General features: G+C 39.8%; 1 protein-coding gene across 1 annotated transcript in view; it reads right to left on the reverse strand.

Moving 5' to 3' along the window:
• The window catches only part of LOC147747530 (vitellogenin-A2-like), a 66110-nt gene that overhangs the window by 31106 nt on the left and 16398 nt on the right, over nucleotides 1–18606 (reverse strand). Inside the window, exons 10-19 of the mRNA XM_086953996.1 lie at nucleotides 18189–18314; nucleotides 16263–16481; nucleotides 14361–14584; nucleotides 14158–14255; nucleotides 7969–8093; nucleotides 7565–7666; nucleotides 5852–5971; nucleotides 5571–5760; nucleotides 5344–5437; nucleotides 1350–1535 (exon numbers count right to left, since the gene is read on the reverse strand). Coding sequence (XP_086810122.1) covers nucleotides 1350–1535; nucleotides 5344–5437; nucleotides 5571–5760; nucleotides 5852–5971; nucleotides 7565–7666; nucleotides 7969–8093; nucleotides 14158–14255; nucleotides 14361–14584; nucleotides 16263–16481; nucleotides 18189–18314 — 1484 coding nt within the window. The remainder of the gene's footprint in view (nucleotides 1–1349; nucleotides 1536–5343; nucleotides 5438–5570; nucleotides 5761–5851; nucleotides 5972–7564; nucleotides 7667–7968; nucleotides 8094–14157; nucleotides 14256–14360; nucleotides 14585–16262; nucleotides 16482–18188; nucleotides 18315–18606) is intronic.

Genomic DNA, 18606 nt, shown 5'->3' on the forward strand with positions numbered 1-18606 from the left:
AACGCACTACCATTACAACGCAACCATTACAACGCAAACCATTACAACGCATTGCGCTGGGGGGCGCTCTAGGATAGGGAATATATTTAATTTACTATCCAACACCTTCCCTACTATCCACGGGGACTGGAGTTGGAATAGTAAATTAATTAAATCACTATCCAGCGCTTAAAAGCACTCTGCGTTGTAGTGGTATGCGATGTAAAAACCGCGTTGTAACAGCAGGCGTTGTAATAGCCTGCGTTTAATGACACCAATCCGCCGCTGGACCAGGGATCGAACCATGAGCCTCATGCTAAGAAGTCAGCTGCAGGGCTGGACTGGGAACCAAATCCGGCCCTGGCAAAGTGCTCAGCCAGCCCCCTTCCCCCCTGGGGATTTGTGGGTGCTGCCAAGCTCTTTGCCGGGGCTGGTTTTCGTCCGTTTTTGTTACAGGGCCGATTTTGCAGCTATGCTAAAAAAACGGCCCGGTAACAAAAACAGCCCCCAGGGTCCTCAAGCCGGCCCCCCACCGGTGTGGCGCACAGGGGGATTGCCGGGTGCCCGCTACGGCCAGTCCGGCCCTGGTCAGCTGCCCTGGCCTCTGCGCCTCACCAGGGTAAAATATTCAGCAGATTGCTTACATCATTCTAGGTTTCAAGGGCCCTGATTTTAACTTTATCAACGCCTTGTCTGGTAGCAACTAAAGCTGTTTATGAATGTGCGACAATTGCACACATTTTAGTACTCGTTTCACAGCTCTTAAGCCTGATTGATGGACTGCTTCTATTCTCATCATAGGGTAAAGGATATCAGTCTGAACACTGATGTTTGCTGTGTGTTTAGTGACTTGTGCCTGTTTTCGGTTTATAAATAGCATTTAAACATTGGAATGTTAGTAGCTGCACTAAACACAACAGAGTAGCAGAGAGCAAACCGTGGCTGGCATAGACCGTTGTTCCCCGACTTTCCAGTGCATTTTCTTCAGCTTTGCATTGTTTAATTTAGAAGATTCTCCCCTCAGTGCACCTAGTATTGTAATTACATCTTAGTCCATGTGCTCATGTGGGCGCCAGCCATGAGTGCAAGATCGTGTTGTAAAACCTTCAAAGTCTTCCTTATAGAGAGATTTTGAACAATTCAGATCTTTCTAAACTTGTGATATAATTATAACAATCATTAGAGTTCTTTTAACCTTTTGCAATATCAAAGATGACACATACATTCACAAGTTTGTGAATGTTGAAATCCTGTCAATTTTCAAAATAGCTATTACTGCTGAATTTATAGTTTTAAAGAAAACAGAATCAGAGTGTGTGCTTTAAAAAAAGCACAATAGATATCAGAGAGAAACCAAACACATGCAATACCTTGTAACTAAGAGTTCATTCTCCTGCTGGCATGGTGTTGTCTCAACCTTGATGTTCATGGCTTTCATGTCAATCTTGGCTGTGAATTTCATTGGCGCATTTGCACGGACCTTGGCGTGAAACTCTATTCCTGCCTGGATGAGGTGGGTGTTGATACCCATAGTTGCCACTGTGTGCTTGAAGATACTGAATGAGAAATTAAAAAAGCATACTATATATTATCAATAACACAAAAATGTTGGAAAAGACACCGAGCGCACCTGAAAGTGGTTTTGCTGATGTGTATGAACACACTAGAAAACTCTCACCTACCATGCCCCGGGAGACCATGTAACTTCTGTTTTGTTGGGGCATTATGTGTTACACTGGAGATTGAAAGGGAAAGCCAGGCAAAAGAGAGCCAATGTGCATTTATTTATGATATTAGCGCAAAAAGGAATTTTACCTCTGATATAAGTGAACAGCAACATGACTAGGGGACATGCAGGAGGGTAGACCGGTGACCCCGAAATTTAGAAATATTATGTTGGCTTTCAAACCTGCTTCTTAGGATTGAACGGCAAGATAATGTCAAAAGTGTATGGGTAAAGTACTGCAATGGAAAGGAAAAATACATCCTAATGTATACATAGTGTAAAATTGTACATTAATTTACCAACTGCTCTTTATCTGTTCTCTGTCATGACTGATCCTGAGCCTTACCTGTGCTACCCTTTACAAACCTCACACATTGTATGAGAGCAGTTACCACCATTCTGTGTTATAAGACACCCATAAGTCTGTAAACATCTTAAAGACTCTAGATGTGTTTGTACATACTTGTTTTTGTAGGCATTTGAACTTTTCCTCTAAAATAGAGCACATGCAAGCTACCGAGACAATTCAAGTATGGAACCTTGGGTTCGTCACAAAGAATTGGACAATTATCTAAAAAACTTGGCCTCAATTACAATCATCCATTACAAGTATCTAAAGTAATTGGACACTTTGAAACAACATTATAACAAAATGTCAAGTAACGGGAAATGTGCAACTTTAATAAATCATGGTTTTAGAATGCTGCAAAATCAAAGAAAATAGCCTTGTAATTGACAGTACTGATGTCTAGCACACAGTAAGCACATTTCCCGGTGTCAAAGGTCCCTACCCAAGTGGAACCAAGAACTTTAAAAAGAAAAGCACTTCACAACAAGGATCCTACAAATATGCTCCAAGGTTCTATACTGACATTCCATTGAAATTCGCACCTTACTGAATTTATTTTTCAAAGAACTCAGGAAACGTCAGTTCCACAGCAGCCAGGCCAAACTTTGATGTACAAAATCACATCACCTGTCATCAAATGTCTCCTTTTCACCATTGCTTGTAGTGCTGCCATCTCCTTTGCTAGAATTCCTGCTCATCATTTGTGATCAACATTCACTCCAGGATTTGGGTCATATTACAGATTTCTATCTACTGTAACTCAGATCACCACTACCAAGTTTTAATGTATTTCTGTTGATATATATTGGATACCATGATCACACGTGTACACTCAATTCATATTGCAAGTCACTGAGGAAGTCTTTAGCTACATACACCCACCAGCCCTTAATGCAATTTTGTTTACAATGTTACATGTGACTTGCAATATTTGCTTAAAAATATAGTTAGGACTATGTTACAGGTGTTGCAGAGGCTGTGAAATTAGTTGCTCTGTCAATCAGAAAGGGGAATGTGAAAGACACTAGGGGGCAGATTTACAAGAAAGTGCCGCAGAGTGGCACCGCAAGCCCTTTAGCTGTGCCACGCTGCAGCACTTTCAGATCACAGGAATGCTACATATCTACAATGATATGTCGCATTCCTGTGCTCTCCCATGCGCTGGCGCACAAACAGCTGCCATGCGCCAGCGCAGGCACCCTTGCACCATGGTTCAAGGATGCCTGAGGCATGGGGAGATTGCTTTTGTGAAGGAAGGGGCTCCTTCCTGCACAAAAGCAATCACTGCAGGCATTTTCCTCTTTCAATTCGTGCTGTAGAATGTATTGAAAGAGGAAAATCATTTCTCCTCGTTTCGCTCGGCTACGTCACCCCTATGGTGGTGCAGCAAACTGACTCATTTCCAGGTTTATGATTTTTCGTAAATCTGGAAGTGCATCAGTGGACATGGGTGTTGCGTGGGAACACCCACAGCAACACCAATGTCCCACACTTAACACACAATGTGTTGCTTGAAGAGGGGTAATATTTACAAGCACAGGTTACGTCATGCAGGGTGACTTTACCTGTGCTTGTAAATATCCCTTAGCACCTTTACAACGCGGTCGTTACACAATGATACATTTACATTGCGGTCATTACAACGCAAGTCATTTTAACGACTTGCGCTGGATGGCGCTCTACAAGGAGTAGTATGAGTTACTATTCCAACACCTTCCCTACTGTAACACACACTTGAGTTGGAATAGTAAATCATACGATTCCTAAGTCCAGCGCCTCTAGCGCAAGTCGCTGTAACAACTTGCGTTGTAATAACCGTGATGTAACGTACCGCGATTTAAATGATTGCGTTGTAACATCACATATTCCTCTCCCACTACCTAACTAACACGTTTTTGTCAGGTTGGGGCGATCACTCAAATAGAGGACAAACTTACAGATTTAAAATGATCTTTGTTCTTAAATTCAAGATTTCAAGAAGTTCTTATCACAACAGTTTATTCAAGTGCGATATAACATTAAAATGTCAGCCAACACCAGTTTCCTATAGATCAGCTTCCTCAGTTCCTCTTAGTTATGGCTCTAGTTAAGTGAAGATGCAAAATTTACAGGCAGTCATACAAAAACTGAATAGGATTGGAAGACATTTGGAAATTTGATTTTTGCTATCTAATTCAAGCAGCTGCGAACATGTGAAATCGTAATATGGGTGCATGATATTGAAATTACTTAGATTAAACAAAGAATGTTACTCATCAATGATATTACTGAAAGTTGGCAATAGATATTTTTGAGAAGCTCTGAGGAGGCAGGCCTCCTTGAAAAAGGGGTTGGCAGTAATTTTGTCTGTGTTACGTGATACTTAAATACACCGTTGGAATTAGAAATACTTAAAATCTTGAATAAAAGAACAATGAAGATTTGGGAACCCTGGGTCTGTGAATTTATCAAATTGACCTTTTTATTGAATACTAATGAGATTCTCTATTTATCATAATCTTTCTACATTTAATGTCACTATAGGGTATTAGTATTGCTGGAAGAGATAGTGCTTGGCTAGTCACTGATATCTATACTTATTTGATAACTCAAGTGCAATACTTATTACTGGCTGGAGAGAAGTCTCATCCACCCACTGACTACTAGGGGACTCACATTCAGCTAAGGCGTCTGATAATAACTGTCTCCTAGATGCAATATTTTCTTATCCCTAACTTTCCCAAAGACTAGGGAGGCCATTAACAAGATACCTGCACCACAGGAGCATCACTTTTTTGGGACGCTTTACTGGTGCAGGCGTCTCAATCATACCTATGAGTTAACGCAAAGCCACCCAGGCAGAATGGGGAGACTTTTTTATTTCAAAACTTTTTTCCTCTTTCCTTGCATGCTGAATTCTGCAGCACATATAGAACAAGGTAAATGCCTCCATGTATTGCTTTTGGGCTGACGGGTGTGCCAACCACAGTGCAAGGGTGCCTGCATTGGCGGTAGGTACAGAATTGTGTGGCAATGCTGGGCGAATGGACATGATGAGCTATTTTGACAGAGGCCAGCACAGCAAAATTACTTTTTGTGCTCCCCTGCACCAGAAACTCGTAAATGAGGCACTAAATGTTATTTCTAACCCTTTAAGTACTTACCACAAATCTCTGGGATTAATTCACTTTATCTTACATTCAGCTCCATAATTTTCAGAAACATTAATCTTGGGTGTAAATAGTGCTAGTTTCTCACTCAATTGACTGCTCTATTTTACTGGATTATTTATTGTGCATTTTAATCTTACCTTGGAGAAACATCTGCGTGAACTTGGATATTAGATTCCAGAAGCTGCGCAAGGCTGAAATCCGAAGATGGAGAAGGAGAAACCTTCACATCAGCTGCAAAAGAAGCACAAAAATAGCAAAAAGATTATATGGAATCTTCATATATTTCTCTGCTCAACATGTGTTTTTGTTCTGGTCATCCTTCAAGAATATTAACATTTTTTGATTAAATAGGAAAGAAACATACTGTTGACGGCAGCGTTTGCCACAGCAGCAGAATATATGCTTAATTCCATGGGCAGACCAACACAGGTGGGAACAATCTGTCGAACCTCAGCTGCCAAAATCGGTTGGGCATATTGCCGAGTAACACCATTAAGAAGTTTGTTGATAACTGTTTTCACCATACTGTGCCTTGCTGCTGGTTCTTTGAGCGCCTGTGGTAAAATAAATGAACCAGAGGGTCAATGAATGTGAAGTACTGCTGCTGAAGAGAACAATAATATTAGGAAATAGAGCAGTGGTTACCGTAATGGCGGTCTGAATAAACTCCTTGTCAATGTCAACAAAAGCCATCTCCTGACCAAACAGCTTGATGTAAGCTGAGATTAGTGGGGAATCTGCAGGAAGCGCCTTAAAGCCCAGCAACTGGAAAACAGAGGACACAAGTTGTTAGAATTAGGCAACAGCTTTATAAAATCAAAGTTCTTTGTTGAACTAAGTTCCCTAAGTGATAGGAAAAAGCTCCAGTGTTGTCACTAAGAGAAAATGGCAATATCAAATGGTGCTCTGTCAATGGGGTTTTGAGGATCCCTTGTTGTGAGAGCTAGAAGTGAGAGAGAAAGAGAGGGAGAAAGAGAGGGAGTGAACGTTAGTGAGAGAGAATGCAGTGCCACCACATACATTTTGTAAAGTGCACTAACCACCTGTATAATATATCACTTATTAGGACATTTCAATGTTGGGAGCTCCATTGCAGGAAATGGAGTGCTCTCTTCTTTTACAGGCCAGTAAAGGCCTGCAAAGCAAAATTCCACTGTTTTTTTCAAAGGCCTCTCGGAGCCTGAGGGAATTTAAACCCCTCGAACTCCGAGAGGCCTTTGTTTTATTGGTTGGAACATTCTGCCCACTAGTGGCAGAATGTTCGAATAGCCTTTAAGACCTTCGTAGCTGGACTGTACCGGCTATTAAAGTCCTGCCCCTTTGCTAAGTCCCTCGCCTTCGGCTTGGGCCTTTAAGCGGGTTATAATGCTATATTAGAAGATGAATGGTACATTATACTACTGTGGGGATATCTTCTGATTGCTTTAACTAACCCCTTTATTGCAAGCTTGCTCACAAAATGAGCATGTGGGCTCCAATTTAGTGCATTTGCACATGGGTTTTGCCAATATTCAAATGGAATCCCACAAGAATTCAGACTAGAGTACATATGTGGACTCATATGATATCCGTCACTGAGGAGTGCTTAATACAAAGTGGTTCTCTAATTGTCCCTGTGCACTGTGCAACTGCTCTATTTTTAGTAGCGAGTGGTAACCTCTCCACTTCTGCCGCAGGACTGTTGCACCTCCTTTGTGTAAATGGAAACCACCTGTTTAACTATCACCGCAGATGGAGCACTTTGTAATTACACATAAATAATTTGATCACATTGTAACAAGGAACAGAGAAATTAGCCAGTCTATGTAACTCTGGAAGGCACAAAGTTCAGACGAAATAAGTGGGAATTTCAAATAACACAAATCAGACTATTAAACATGGATTTGCTATTGCCTTTGAGGAACATTTTACTTTCATTGGAAATTGTAAAACACTAATTGATTGCTCCATGAGACAAAGACACAAAGATTTACAGTATTTTAAAATCTGCTGGTTCCCTGCAGATGCAGCAAAATGCACCAGACAAGGGATTATTGCAAGCAGAATGACATCAACATACAATGACATAGTAGCTGTGTTTCTACTGACGGCTTTCAGGCTGATGGTGGATGTACACCTCGTCAACCATAAATCAGTGAATTTCAAAAAGTCACTTTGAAAACATTAGCAAGAGAATCCTAGGGAGCCTCGTGTTCGGAGGTCCAGTGACAGTTTGAAATGGTAAAATTAGAGACACTGTATTAGAAATTCAATAGAAGTAAGTTTCGACTAGCAAAATGCAATGGTCATTACGGAACCCCTGCAATAAAATGCATTGTGTAAATAATCAATTAAAAAAATGTAAAGGAATTACCTTACCGTTTTTGCAATCTGAAGGATTTTTTTGCGCATTGGGTATTCTGCAAATGGGATATTCTGTTTCTTGAGAGTTTGTTCCAGGCCTTCTGCTCTGACAGCAATCTAGTGACAAATACTTAAATATGAGTCTTGGTGTGATGATGATCCAGTAAATCAGTAAAAAATTTTATCACTGATTTTTTAAACAATATATATTCAAATAATTATGTCTGCACAGTGTCTTGCACAGGAGAGGAGGTGTGATCTTGTAAGTTGTATTTTGGTTTGCAATGCTCAACTGCATTTCCTGATACATGATTTACTGTATCTTCCTCCACCTCAGTTAAAACTACTGCAATGTATCCATTTGTTTGTTACTGGTCTAGAAGAGTGGTCTTTGACTATGACAGCCTAATAGTATTTACCTCTAGAATATCAGCCTCTACACCAGTGATGTACCCTCGGGTTTTGGCCAGCAGTAACACAGGGAACATTGTGTTAGCGCTGTTCATGATAAAGACATCTGCAGTTGCTCCAGCCATTAGTGCATCTATAAACACAGAAATAAAAATGTGTTTTGTTGAAAAAAGTTGCATAGATGGTTGATCTTCCTGGCACTTTGTTATGGTACTCCTACATGCTCATGACAACTCAAGACAAAGCCTACAATTCTAAGTTTCTAATACACTTGCAATTAAAGATGCAATGTTGCACCATTATGGATAAATGGTTTTGAACATGTCATATATAAAATAATAAGAGAGAACGTTTAGTGAGTGGATTTTTATTTTCTGTTGTGCAAAGTAAGGAAATTTCTAGGTCAGGCTTGCCTTTGTGTGTATTCGTGATTATTGCTTATATGAGTCTGGTGAAAGCCAGCTTATCCTTATGTGCTGAACAGCCATATTGTTGTTTCAGGAATGTGTCCAAGACCATGTACAGCAAATTTACAAATTATGAGCATGTCAATAGTCAAGGAAGTATTACAAGTAGAAACACGTTTATATCCATGGTCACACCACTGTACACTGTAACATGCTTCATTCTGTTGAATGTATCCCATTCGAATCAAGCGACTGTTATGAGTCTGGGTAAACTCCTATTAAAAACCTCATGTCACTGTCTAGATGTTTCTTGTGCTACCAAAATCATGTTTGGTGCTTACATGAAATGAGTTGCTCTCGTTGGTGCCTCCATTAGATAATGTAGCCAAGAGTGCAGTTTCAATGTTGCAGCTTATGAACTGTGATGAGTTTGTAACAGAAAAGATAAGAAGGACTGAACTCTGATATCAATAATCTGCTAAAATAATACCATTGAAGTGGAATGATGCTCTTGGTAATTCTTTCCTTCTTTTTGCATTTAAGTCAGGCAGTTTCATTATCATCTTAATCACTGTAGGATATTATTTAGTTTAAGAATCATCTGCCATGCTGTGACTTATTGGCTCTTAAAGCTAAGCACACCACATCAGAATTCCTTTATTTGCTTTTTTAGGAAGATATGATTTTATTGCATAATGTATATAAAAATCTATATACTATCTTAAATAATAAAAACAACCTCATAATTCCAATTACATTTAGGAAGATACGATTTTATTGCATAATGTATATAAAAATCAATACAATATCTTTCATAATAAAAACAGCCTCATAATTCCAATAACATAAAAATGAATATCAATCATTCATCAATCACAAATAAAATCCATGTTCTTAATGTTATGTATAAAGCCCCTAAAACGAGTTATTTGAACTGGCCTTACAGACTCAGCTCTACCAATGAAAACAAATGTAGATAAACACCCAATGGATTTATTGGATCTCCCAAGAAAACAAAACGTTGTAGCGTCTTTTCTTGTAGAAAGATTTGATTCAGAAATTAATTTCTCAAGCTCAATACTGAGGGGAAAAGGTAAAGAATCTGTTGGAAATAAATGACACAAGCAGCATTGTCTATTGTTAGCCCTGATCTTGTTCCATGATCCCTCAAATTGCAATACCAGAATATTAAAAAGCCTGAAACGTAAATAGCTTTTTCTGACCATATATTTCAGTTGGAATCTAAGTACGGTTGCCCTTGTTGATGACAGTTGTGAATGTATAATGTTGTCTAAGCAAGTAAGTCGCTTTCATATGACACCACTTACATCTTCTTTTTGATTATTAGTATACAGGTCATTTTAGGAACTGCAGCTAAGATTTTTACTGTGGGAAGCAGTTGATTTCGAGGTAGAGATTGTAACTCCACAACCATCGCAATCAGTTTGTTTCCTGGGTATTATATCAGATCTTCTATGAATAATCCATTTAGATTGTGCAAATATAATTGTTGACAGTCACATTAATAATGATATAAGTTTATGTTGTTTCATATATTAAGCTGCGTAAAGAACACATTCCAATCAGATCATAGCATGTGCGGTTGAAGTCCTTAAGTTAAAAATATTTTGTAAAATTTGAATAAAAGCAATATTTAAAGCCCCCATGGTTTGTTTATTTAATCTTTTGCCACACGTGTAATGAATGGCTACATTTTTGCTGTTAGCATTGTTAACGTTGGCTCCATAGCATTCGCCCCAAATAAATGTGCATAGTGTGCAATTGCTATAACAGTAGATTTAAGCAGTACCTGTTGCTACGAGTCCCGGGCGGTATAGTGCAGAGAGAGGATGGGGGTCGAAGGACAGAGCAATGACATTTTTTACCTGGAATGCCCTGCCCACCGGCCGGCCAACCGTTCCATTGCTGGATCCTCCTTCATCTTCATGCAGACTCCCGCCTAGCAGCAGAAAGCACCCAGCTCCCAGTCCATGGAATGCAGCGTTGTGATTGGTCTGAGTGCAGGGAATCGGCACTCAGACGGGGACAGGGAGGCTTTGTATGTTCCTCGCCAGGCTGTGTAATGCAGCCTGGTAGGAACATGCAAAGTGAGCTTGAACTGTTTGGCCGGCCCAAGTGGGCCAGCCAAGCGGTCGTGTAAACCACTCCTCTCCTTGCTCAGCCAGCCCTGCCTTGCCGGGAGCAATGGATAGCTATAGGAAAAATAAAATGATAATAACAGTAGGTATTAACATTTTATTTTTACTTTTGTTCAGTGGGGTGACGCTCCTCTGCCTTAGTGGAGGAGCTGCCACTGGATTTATGCCTATTCCTGATCTCTTTCAATTGTAACGGCATTGCAAGTTTATTGTCATAGTCCATCCTAAATTAGTATATTCCCTGATCTGTTCAATTTCCTTATCCAGTTGCTAGGTGTATCTTAACTTTGTCAGGTGAATCTTGACTTAGGTTTACCAAATTACATTATTTTAGTTTGCATAATATTAATTAGCAAACCATTTTTGGTGCTGCACTCTCCTAATCCTTTTACCTGTTTTAGGAGGCCAATCTTGGTTGTTGGGATATAAACAAGATTGTCCGCATAAATAACATGTGGAATTTTCTTATTGCCAAATTTTGGATGTTCCCCGCTGAACGGATTAAGTATTGAGGTTAGGTCAGAAATATAAAGTGCAAGTATCAAAGGTGACAGTGTGCAACCTTGTTTGAACCTGTTATTAGTTTTAATCTTTGTTGTCAGACCTTGGGCTCTAGTTGGCTTCACTTGGATCTAGGTATCCGTATGGAGATAAATTAAAAAATGCAAAAGAGCACCATCTTTTCCGCACTAAAATAAAATTTTCCATTACCTGTCTTAAAACCTTATCAACAGCAGTAGAACTGTCCACAAAACAGACAAATAAATGAGTTCTTTTTAATTTTAGTGCACCATGAATTATGGTAGTTAAAACACATAAATAAGAGATGGTGGCATACTTAGATCTAAAGCCAGTTTGATTAACCAGAAGACAATCATCTGCCTTGGCAGAAGCAAAAAGAAATAAATGGAGGTGCTTGGCTAATATATTACCATCAGCATTTAACAAAGCAATACACCGATAACTGCTAGGTTCTGATCCTGGGACTTTCTTATATATCGGTTGAAGGTAAGAGCCTTTCCAATTTGCTGGAACATGACCATTTAAAGTGGTTTGATTAAAAAGTAGCACTAAGACATAGCCCCACATTTTCGGAACAGATTTGATAACTGGTATTGGTATGCTATTAGGGCTGGGGTCCAGGAATCTCAGCTATTCCTTCTAAGTAAGTCAACATCTTTAACAGAAAGCGTGAAATGGCCAAAATCCTTATATCCAGATTAGGTCAATGGGGGCCAGGCGGGGTTTTGTAGTGAAGGAAAGGCAACCATCTGATGAACAAAGGTTGATCATTCAAGGGGACTATTTTTGTTCAAGGGAGAGCGTTTGCCGCCTATTCTCTTTTCTTGGCTGTCATAGGTTTGTGAGGCAGAGCATATTATAGGGATAGTGTAAGGTGTATGTGTATGGCAACCTCCCCATTAAAAAAGAGGACAATGTATGGGCATAAAAACAAAGGGCCTGATTTATCAAAGTATTGCATTGCCCTTGCGTCATGACACAAGGGCACACAATCCTTAAGTCAGATTTAGCAAACCACGAAGACCATCTTGCGTGGCCACACATTGTTTTGAAAATAAAATAATGCAAGGAAGTGCAAGTTTCTGTGCTGGGAATGCATTATATACGTGTAACTTGGTGTTTCCATGCACCCATCCATTATTTTGGCATATTCTCAGATTTACCAAGACAGGTAAACCTAGGAATGCATCGAAATGCTATGTAAATAGAAAGAGTAAAACAACTCTCAGGATTGTTTTTGTGTAGGAAAGTCTCCCTTCCAGCAAAGACACAATCCAATCTGTAATGCAAGCAGTCTAGCACCATGGCACAAGGGGGCCTACATTGGTCCTTGGCAGCATATAGTGCGCCATTGCAGAAAGGGAGCAGAGATGTGCTTTATGTTGGTACAGATGGCACTTTCCTGCTCTTCCCATTTGACCCAAAAAAGCGCAGCAAGTTGTCTTCCTGCATCTGCGAAATCAAATAATGATACATCTAGACCACCATGTGAAAGGTAAGCCACATGCAAAGCAGCCCCATTTTTGAGCTTCCATAGGCAACAAATTCAGCATTACAGTGGACAAAGATACATTCAGCTTGCATTATTCAGTCATTATGATGTCTTGGAGCCTAATTCACAAAGGTAAAATTACACTTTTGTCCAAATTTACAATTTTTTTAGTATTCAAAAACTATGAGTTTAATTTTACTAATAGTAATTTTTTGACTGCTGAAACTAGGCAGTCAAGGCAGACAAGCCTTCACATAAAAAGATAGGACAGGCCTATATTTCTATGTGCAGGGTCCCTGCAATGGGTGTTAAGTCTCGGAAGTTGTAGAATTACTGTTAATAAAATTAAACTTAGTTTGTGAATACCCCAAAAATTGTAAAGTTAGATAAAAGTGTATGTTTTCCTTACAGACCCAAACTTTCACACATCATTACCTACCTTAGAAACCTACAGTAGCTCCCCTTCCAGAAGAGGTATCAGTTCAAGATCCTCAGGCAAGCCTACAAAGCCCTCCATTATCAAGGTCCTTCCTAAATCGACCATCGACTGAAATTCCATCAACCCTCCAGACACCTGCGCTTCTCCTCGCATGCCCTCAATCACACCCCCTGCATCCATCGCAACAGTAGTGGGAGACCCTCCTTCTCCTACATAGCCACCAAGACCACGACTTAATTTCACCCACCTCTAAACAGCACCTTCCCTGGCAGACTTCAGAAAGAGACTCAAGACCTGGAATTTTGACTGAGACACAGCATCCTCAGTGCTTAGATACCTCTAGGGGTGACAGTGCGGGGCTATACAAATACTGATTGATTGACTGACCTTTGATAATGAAGCCCTTGATCTGAGAGTTGGTGAGCTGTATTAAAGGCTCTAAATGAGACCCTAAGTATTCGGTAAATGCCAGATTTTATCTGCAATACACTAGTGCTGGTTTATGGAAACTAGTAATGAAGGATACTAATACCATTTCAAGAGGTAGCCTCATACTAGATACAATATACAAGCCACCTGTTTGACAGAATATAAGGCAGCTCGTTTGTGTCTGTAAAAGGTTTTGCTGAATCTGCTGACTGACAATCCAACCAAACTTTTGTAAACATTTTTAAGGTTTTTCGTGCACTTTAAATTGCACGCCGCTTTATTTACGGAGCCAAAATTTGGATGGAAATTTCATGAACATCCCAGACCACTCTGAGTCAATAATGTGACTCGCTGAATCTTGCTTATTTACAATCACTCTGATATCCAGATCCCATTGAAATGGAGCTTGCTGGCTATGCTTATGAAGGCAAAAAAACTTTAATGCTGTGTTGTTGTTGTATCAAGCAAGGAGTGAAGGTTTGGAGCTCATCCATAATTGTAGGACGACTTCTGTCTGTAAACATATGACAGCCTTCTGACAGCTAGCAGAAAGAATGTTGTGACAATCAAGGGTTATGTGTCTTTCCTAAGATGCATATTATACATTAATTGTTGGTGTAGTTTTGCACTCCACTGATAAAATGTTTTTATTAATGGAACTATTTGAAAAAATATCGCAGCTTTGGAAATGTTTACGGAAAGCAACCACAACACCTGAAAATGATCTTAAGTACCCTTTAAGGACTTACGTTGGAAGGAACCCATGTGTAAGGCTTTGCTGTATCGATAGCTCATTCTGTCGAGCGCCGGGTTTAATATCTTTACAGCAACACTGGAAGCAGCAGCCCTGAAGGAAATAATGTTACCTGTCATCATTGAGATCTTGTTACAAGTATGATTACATTTTATTATAAATCTCCATTCAATAAGAACCTTGTACTTTGACACTTACACTTGATGGAGCGATGGGACTCGGTTTCTTGACAAAGCCTTCAGTTGTGAATAGACGAAGCTCGCGAGTTGCAGGTTAACTTTGCTCTCCTTGGATGCTATGTTGGCGATGGTTGTCACTAAGGCGAGACCAGGCTTGGTTTCGAACAGAACCATGGCAGCCATCATCCGGACTTCAGTACGAACCTGACGGTCCATAAAGATCTGGAGCAGAATCTCCTGAACCTACAGAGAGAAAACATATGTCTATTGTACTGTATGAACTCTGCTAGTTAATGCAGTGGTATCAGGTGCTGGAAATGTACCTTTGCATATGGTTATGTATTTGGATTGATATCAAGCTTAATAACCAGAAGATGCTGTACAGTATGTAGTTACTAAAGTAGTATCTGCATACCTAGTTATTTCTACTACTGTCTACTGTCTAAAGTTCAGGTCACTTTTCAGGAAGTGCAGTAATATTTGATATTGCTGATGTGCAGCAAACAGTAAGTCTCCAATATCTGGATTTACCCCTAGCCAGATCCATGTAGACGTTGCTGAAACATACTACTTTATTACTCAATAGTGACCACTGAAATTCAAGAATAAGGCAGGAGTAATGCACAAATAAGGCCTACTTAGTCATAGCAAAGCCTTTGCAACCTGGGCCCTATGCCGTTCAATAAACTACATCTAAATAACCAAGCCTTGCATTCTCATTGTACTGCATAAACACAGACAAATTGTAATTTGAACTTGGCATGTCAAACTTCTATAGTTTGCCCAAAGTCCTAAGCACTCGGCTACACATTGTGGGCTCAATCCACAAACATGATGCTAGCACTTACTCCAAAATTACAGGGGCAAGCTGCCAGGTGTAGAACAAGACCACTCCTGGCCTACTCTTCAAATTTGTGAGTAACTCAGGAGTATTATAACAGCAAGTCACGCCTACTCATACACCAATCTTTATGAATCTGTCCCTCAGTTTCCAAGATGTACCATGGATGGGCATGCTAGAGTATTATTGCTCCCTTTCAATAGTCTCAAGTAGAGCAATGATTTGAAAAGAGTCCTTCTTTAGATTTTTTGATGTGCTTCAACCTATTAAATGGTAGTTATGTAGCTTAAAATGTGTATTTAAGTTACTATTCAACATTATCTTGATGTCTAGCTTACTATGTTAGTCTTGTTCTCAAAGCTAATCAGAATAAGTACATAAACGCTGTATGCATTGCTTGCAGTGGATTCACAATGCTGTTTCCACACATGCAGGTGTAATCTCTGAATGGAGAAGTCAACAAGTCATGACGTTTCTGTGCATTATTGAGTATTAATGAAAACCATTACAATAGAGTTGCCGGGCAGGTTATTTGTACATAGCAGTGTGAGATTAGCACTAACAAAGCTCTAACTGTGACCATGCACATATATTTTCAATGCCTTTAGCACACTTTTTAGCACAACCATACCTCAACTGGCATGAGCTAGCCTTAGGTGTATGGAAATTGCTTAGCATACCACCATCTCTCGAGGTGGTATTTTGAAAGAGGAGGCTTCACACCAGAAAAGTTTGTTTATAAAGGAAACGGGGACTAGTGTTTATTAGTGACCTTCTCAAAACTCCTACCATATGTGGAAGAATTTTTAAAAAGGCAGATAAGGATAAACAGGTGCATTCCAGAAATGTTTTACAATCGTAGATGAAGGTTGGGCACACTCACTCACGTGCATTGCCTTTTGAACGTTTTGTAAATCCTGACACAGCTTTCGAAGTGTTCTTCCCAGAATGTTTGTTAATTTCAAAATATAGTTAAACAGTTGCCACACGTAGGTGTAAACCCATTTTGCAGGTTTATTTGTTTTTTCATAAATACACTTTAGGATGGTTATTTGGTGAGTTTGCCTGCGTCTCTCTTACCCTCTTTGGATCCTCCTTGGCAATGTTCCTCAGGGACATCACTGCATCAGTCTGGATCCTCACTGGGAGCTGGGAAGCACTGGAGGAGAATCCTGGAAGGAACTTCTGGATGCGCTTGATACTGGCTGGTTGTCCTGCATTACCCATGGCTTTCAGAGCCAGCGCCATGTCCTCTTCATGGGCACTGTTGGCTGCTTCAGCTGCCAGGTCATGCAGGGGCTGAAACAAAACATAGTTTTGACAGTCTTTCACTAGCATATTCTCATTTCTTACTCCTTTCTCTTTGATTTTTGTCTGTATGGTGAGATATGCTCATGTTTTTCCGTCAAAAGTATTCTTTCTACTCCACTATGGACCACTTATAGTTTAGAAAAGGTCTTCAGTGGAGCGCTGAGGAGAATGGATGGGCAGAAAAGTAATATAGATAAGACTAGACCATGAATAAGAAGGAATCTTTGTGATAAGCTTAATATAGAGTAGATTATGGACATGTTGCAGAGTAGAGAATGCGCTTTGTTTTGGTGCTTAGTTGTAGCAACGGAGACTGAGTTATTAGAGCAAAGTTTAACTTCCATGTTTTTCATAGTTTTGACGGGAGCAATACAGAGATAATTAAAGAAGGATAGCTGTCAACAATTCCATTGTTTATCAGACAAATATACTGAGTAACATAAAAAAAAATACAAAACTCATGGAAATCATTGATAACAAACTTCATTTTTGAGACTGCTTTATTCATCGCCACCCGATGGACTCTAACCCTCTAAACTGAGGTCTTGGATGAGCTGTGCAGGCTCTACAGGAGAGCATCACACCGAAATCACCATGTCCCCCATCACTCTTCTCATGTATAAAGCAAATGCTGTCATGCCTGACTCATCACCTTTCCATTTCTCTGTTTCTTCATTGCTCCATTCTACAACAATAACTTGTTATTTATTAAGCACTTCATGCAAGCATCCGTAAGCCCTGGAGATAAATGGTTCACTATCACCTAACGCTATTGCTTATCTTAACTTCTGAAGATATAGGACTTAGTTTGCCTTTTTGGGATTCATCTTGCAGCCTCCATACCAGTGACAGTAGCCATAAGTACACCATTAGCTCACTGAGCACCTTTCTGTGTTCTTTTGAAACTTTCTGTGACAAAAATACCCAGCTTCCTACCACCTCTCCCAAAGACCCTCTGAATCTTTCTTTCTTCCCCTTCCCAGACACAGGTTGCATGAGATTGTAATGCTGTCGCACTGCTGACAGTGACTCTTATCCACTGTCAGCATGAAGAAGAGTCGTCTGACACTGGCTATCGTGCATCATGGAGGCTTGAAACACAAGAGCATCACCTGAAATCCACCCATCTACGTTGGTGGAGGAGGCTGACGAGCTGACCAGCCTCTAAATGAGAATTTGGTTCAAATCCAGTGTTTAATATATTAGCTCCTACGAGGGCCACACACACCATCTCTGAGACGTGAACTCATTGTCTGTACTGCTGTACATGAATTTAAATTGTCCTTCAAACACATTTACTTTATATTATCAATTAAGAGAACACACTTAATCTGTGGGACATACTGACTGAAGGTGTGCCTAGTGTATATGGTGAATGCACACAGAAGGCATTTTCCTAATGTGAATTTTTTTTAAGTATCTTAACCTGGGCACTATTGTAAAATTGTAATGTTCCCCTCTTTTATCAATAACACCTATACAGATATAAGTAAATGTAGCACATGGGCACTTACAGGCAGATCATACCTGATTGTAATTATAGGAATATTGGAAGCACAATTGTCACAAATACTGTGTCCACATAATTAAACACACATGCATTAATCAGAAGCAAACGCACACTGATTGTGTTAAAAAACTAAATATATTCCATGCAATATAATATCCCTTCTCAGTGTTAAAAATGCTACTCACGGATAGGGCTTCCTCAGGACAAGAGGAGTGTGCACCGCAATACTTTTTCACCATTGACCCATAAGCCAGGATCGCAGCCTTATAGATGATAGAGGATTTCTGATGTTCTGCCACTTTCACTAAATCCTGCAAGGTCACGGACAGAGGTCAAACATTGGCATAGAGAGTATGTTTTGGCATAGAGAGTATGTTTTTTTATACACCACTCATGTTCTTGAAATATTTACTACATTTTCAAAAATACCTCAGTGAGTTGTATTGTATATATTTTGCTAGTCCACAAAGCAACCATTTTGTAAATGATGTTGAAATAACATACTCAAAATAAATGACATTTTGGGTTAGTTGTTGATATATATGGTAAAGTCTATGCACCCAAGATAATATTGATGAGACCAATGTGAAATGGGTGAGTAAT

This window comes from Lissotriton vulgaris, chromosome 1_1 (assembly GCF_964263255.1).
Source record: "Lissotriton vulgaris chromosome 1_1, aLisVul1.2, whole genome shotgun sequence".
NCBI classification, from domain to species: domain Eukaryota; kingdom Metazoa; phylum Chordata; class Amphibia; order Caudata; family Salamandridae; genus Lissotriton; species Lissotriton vulgaris.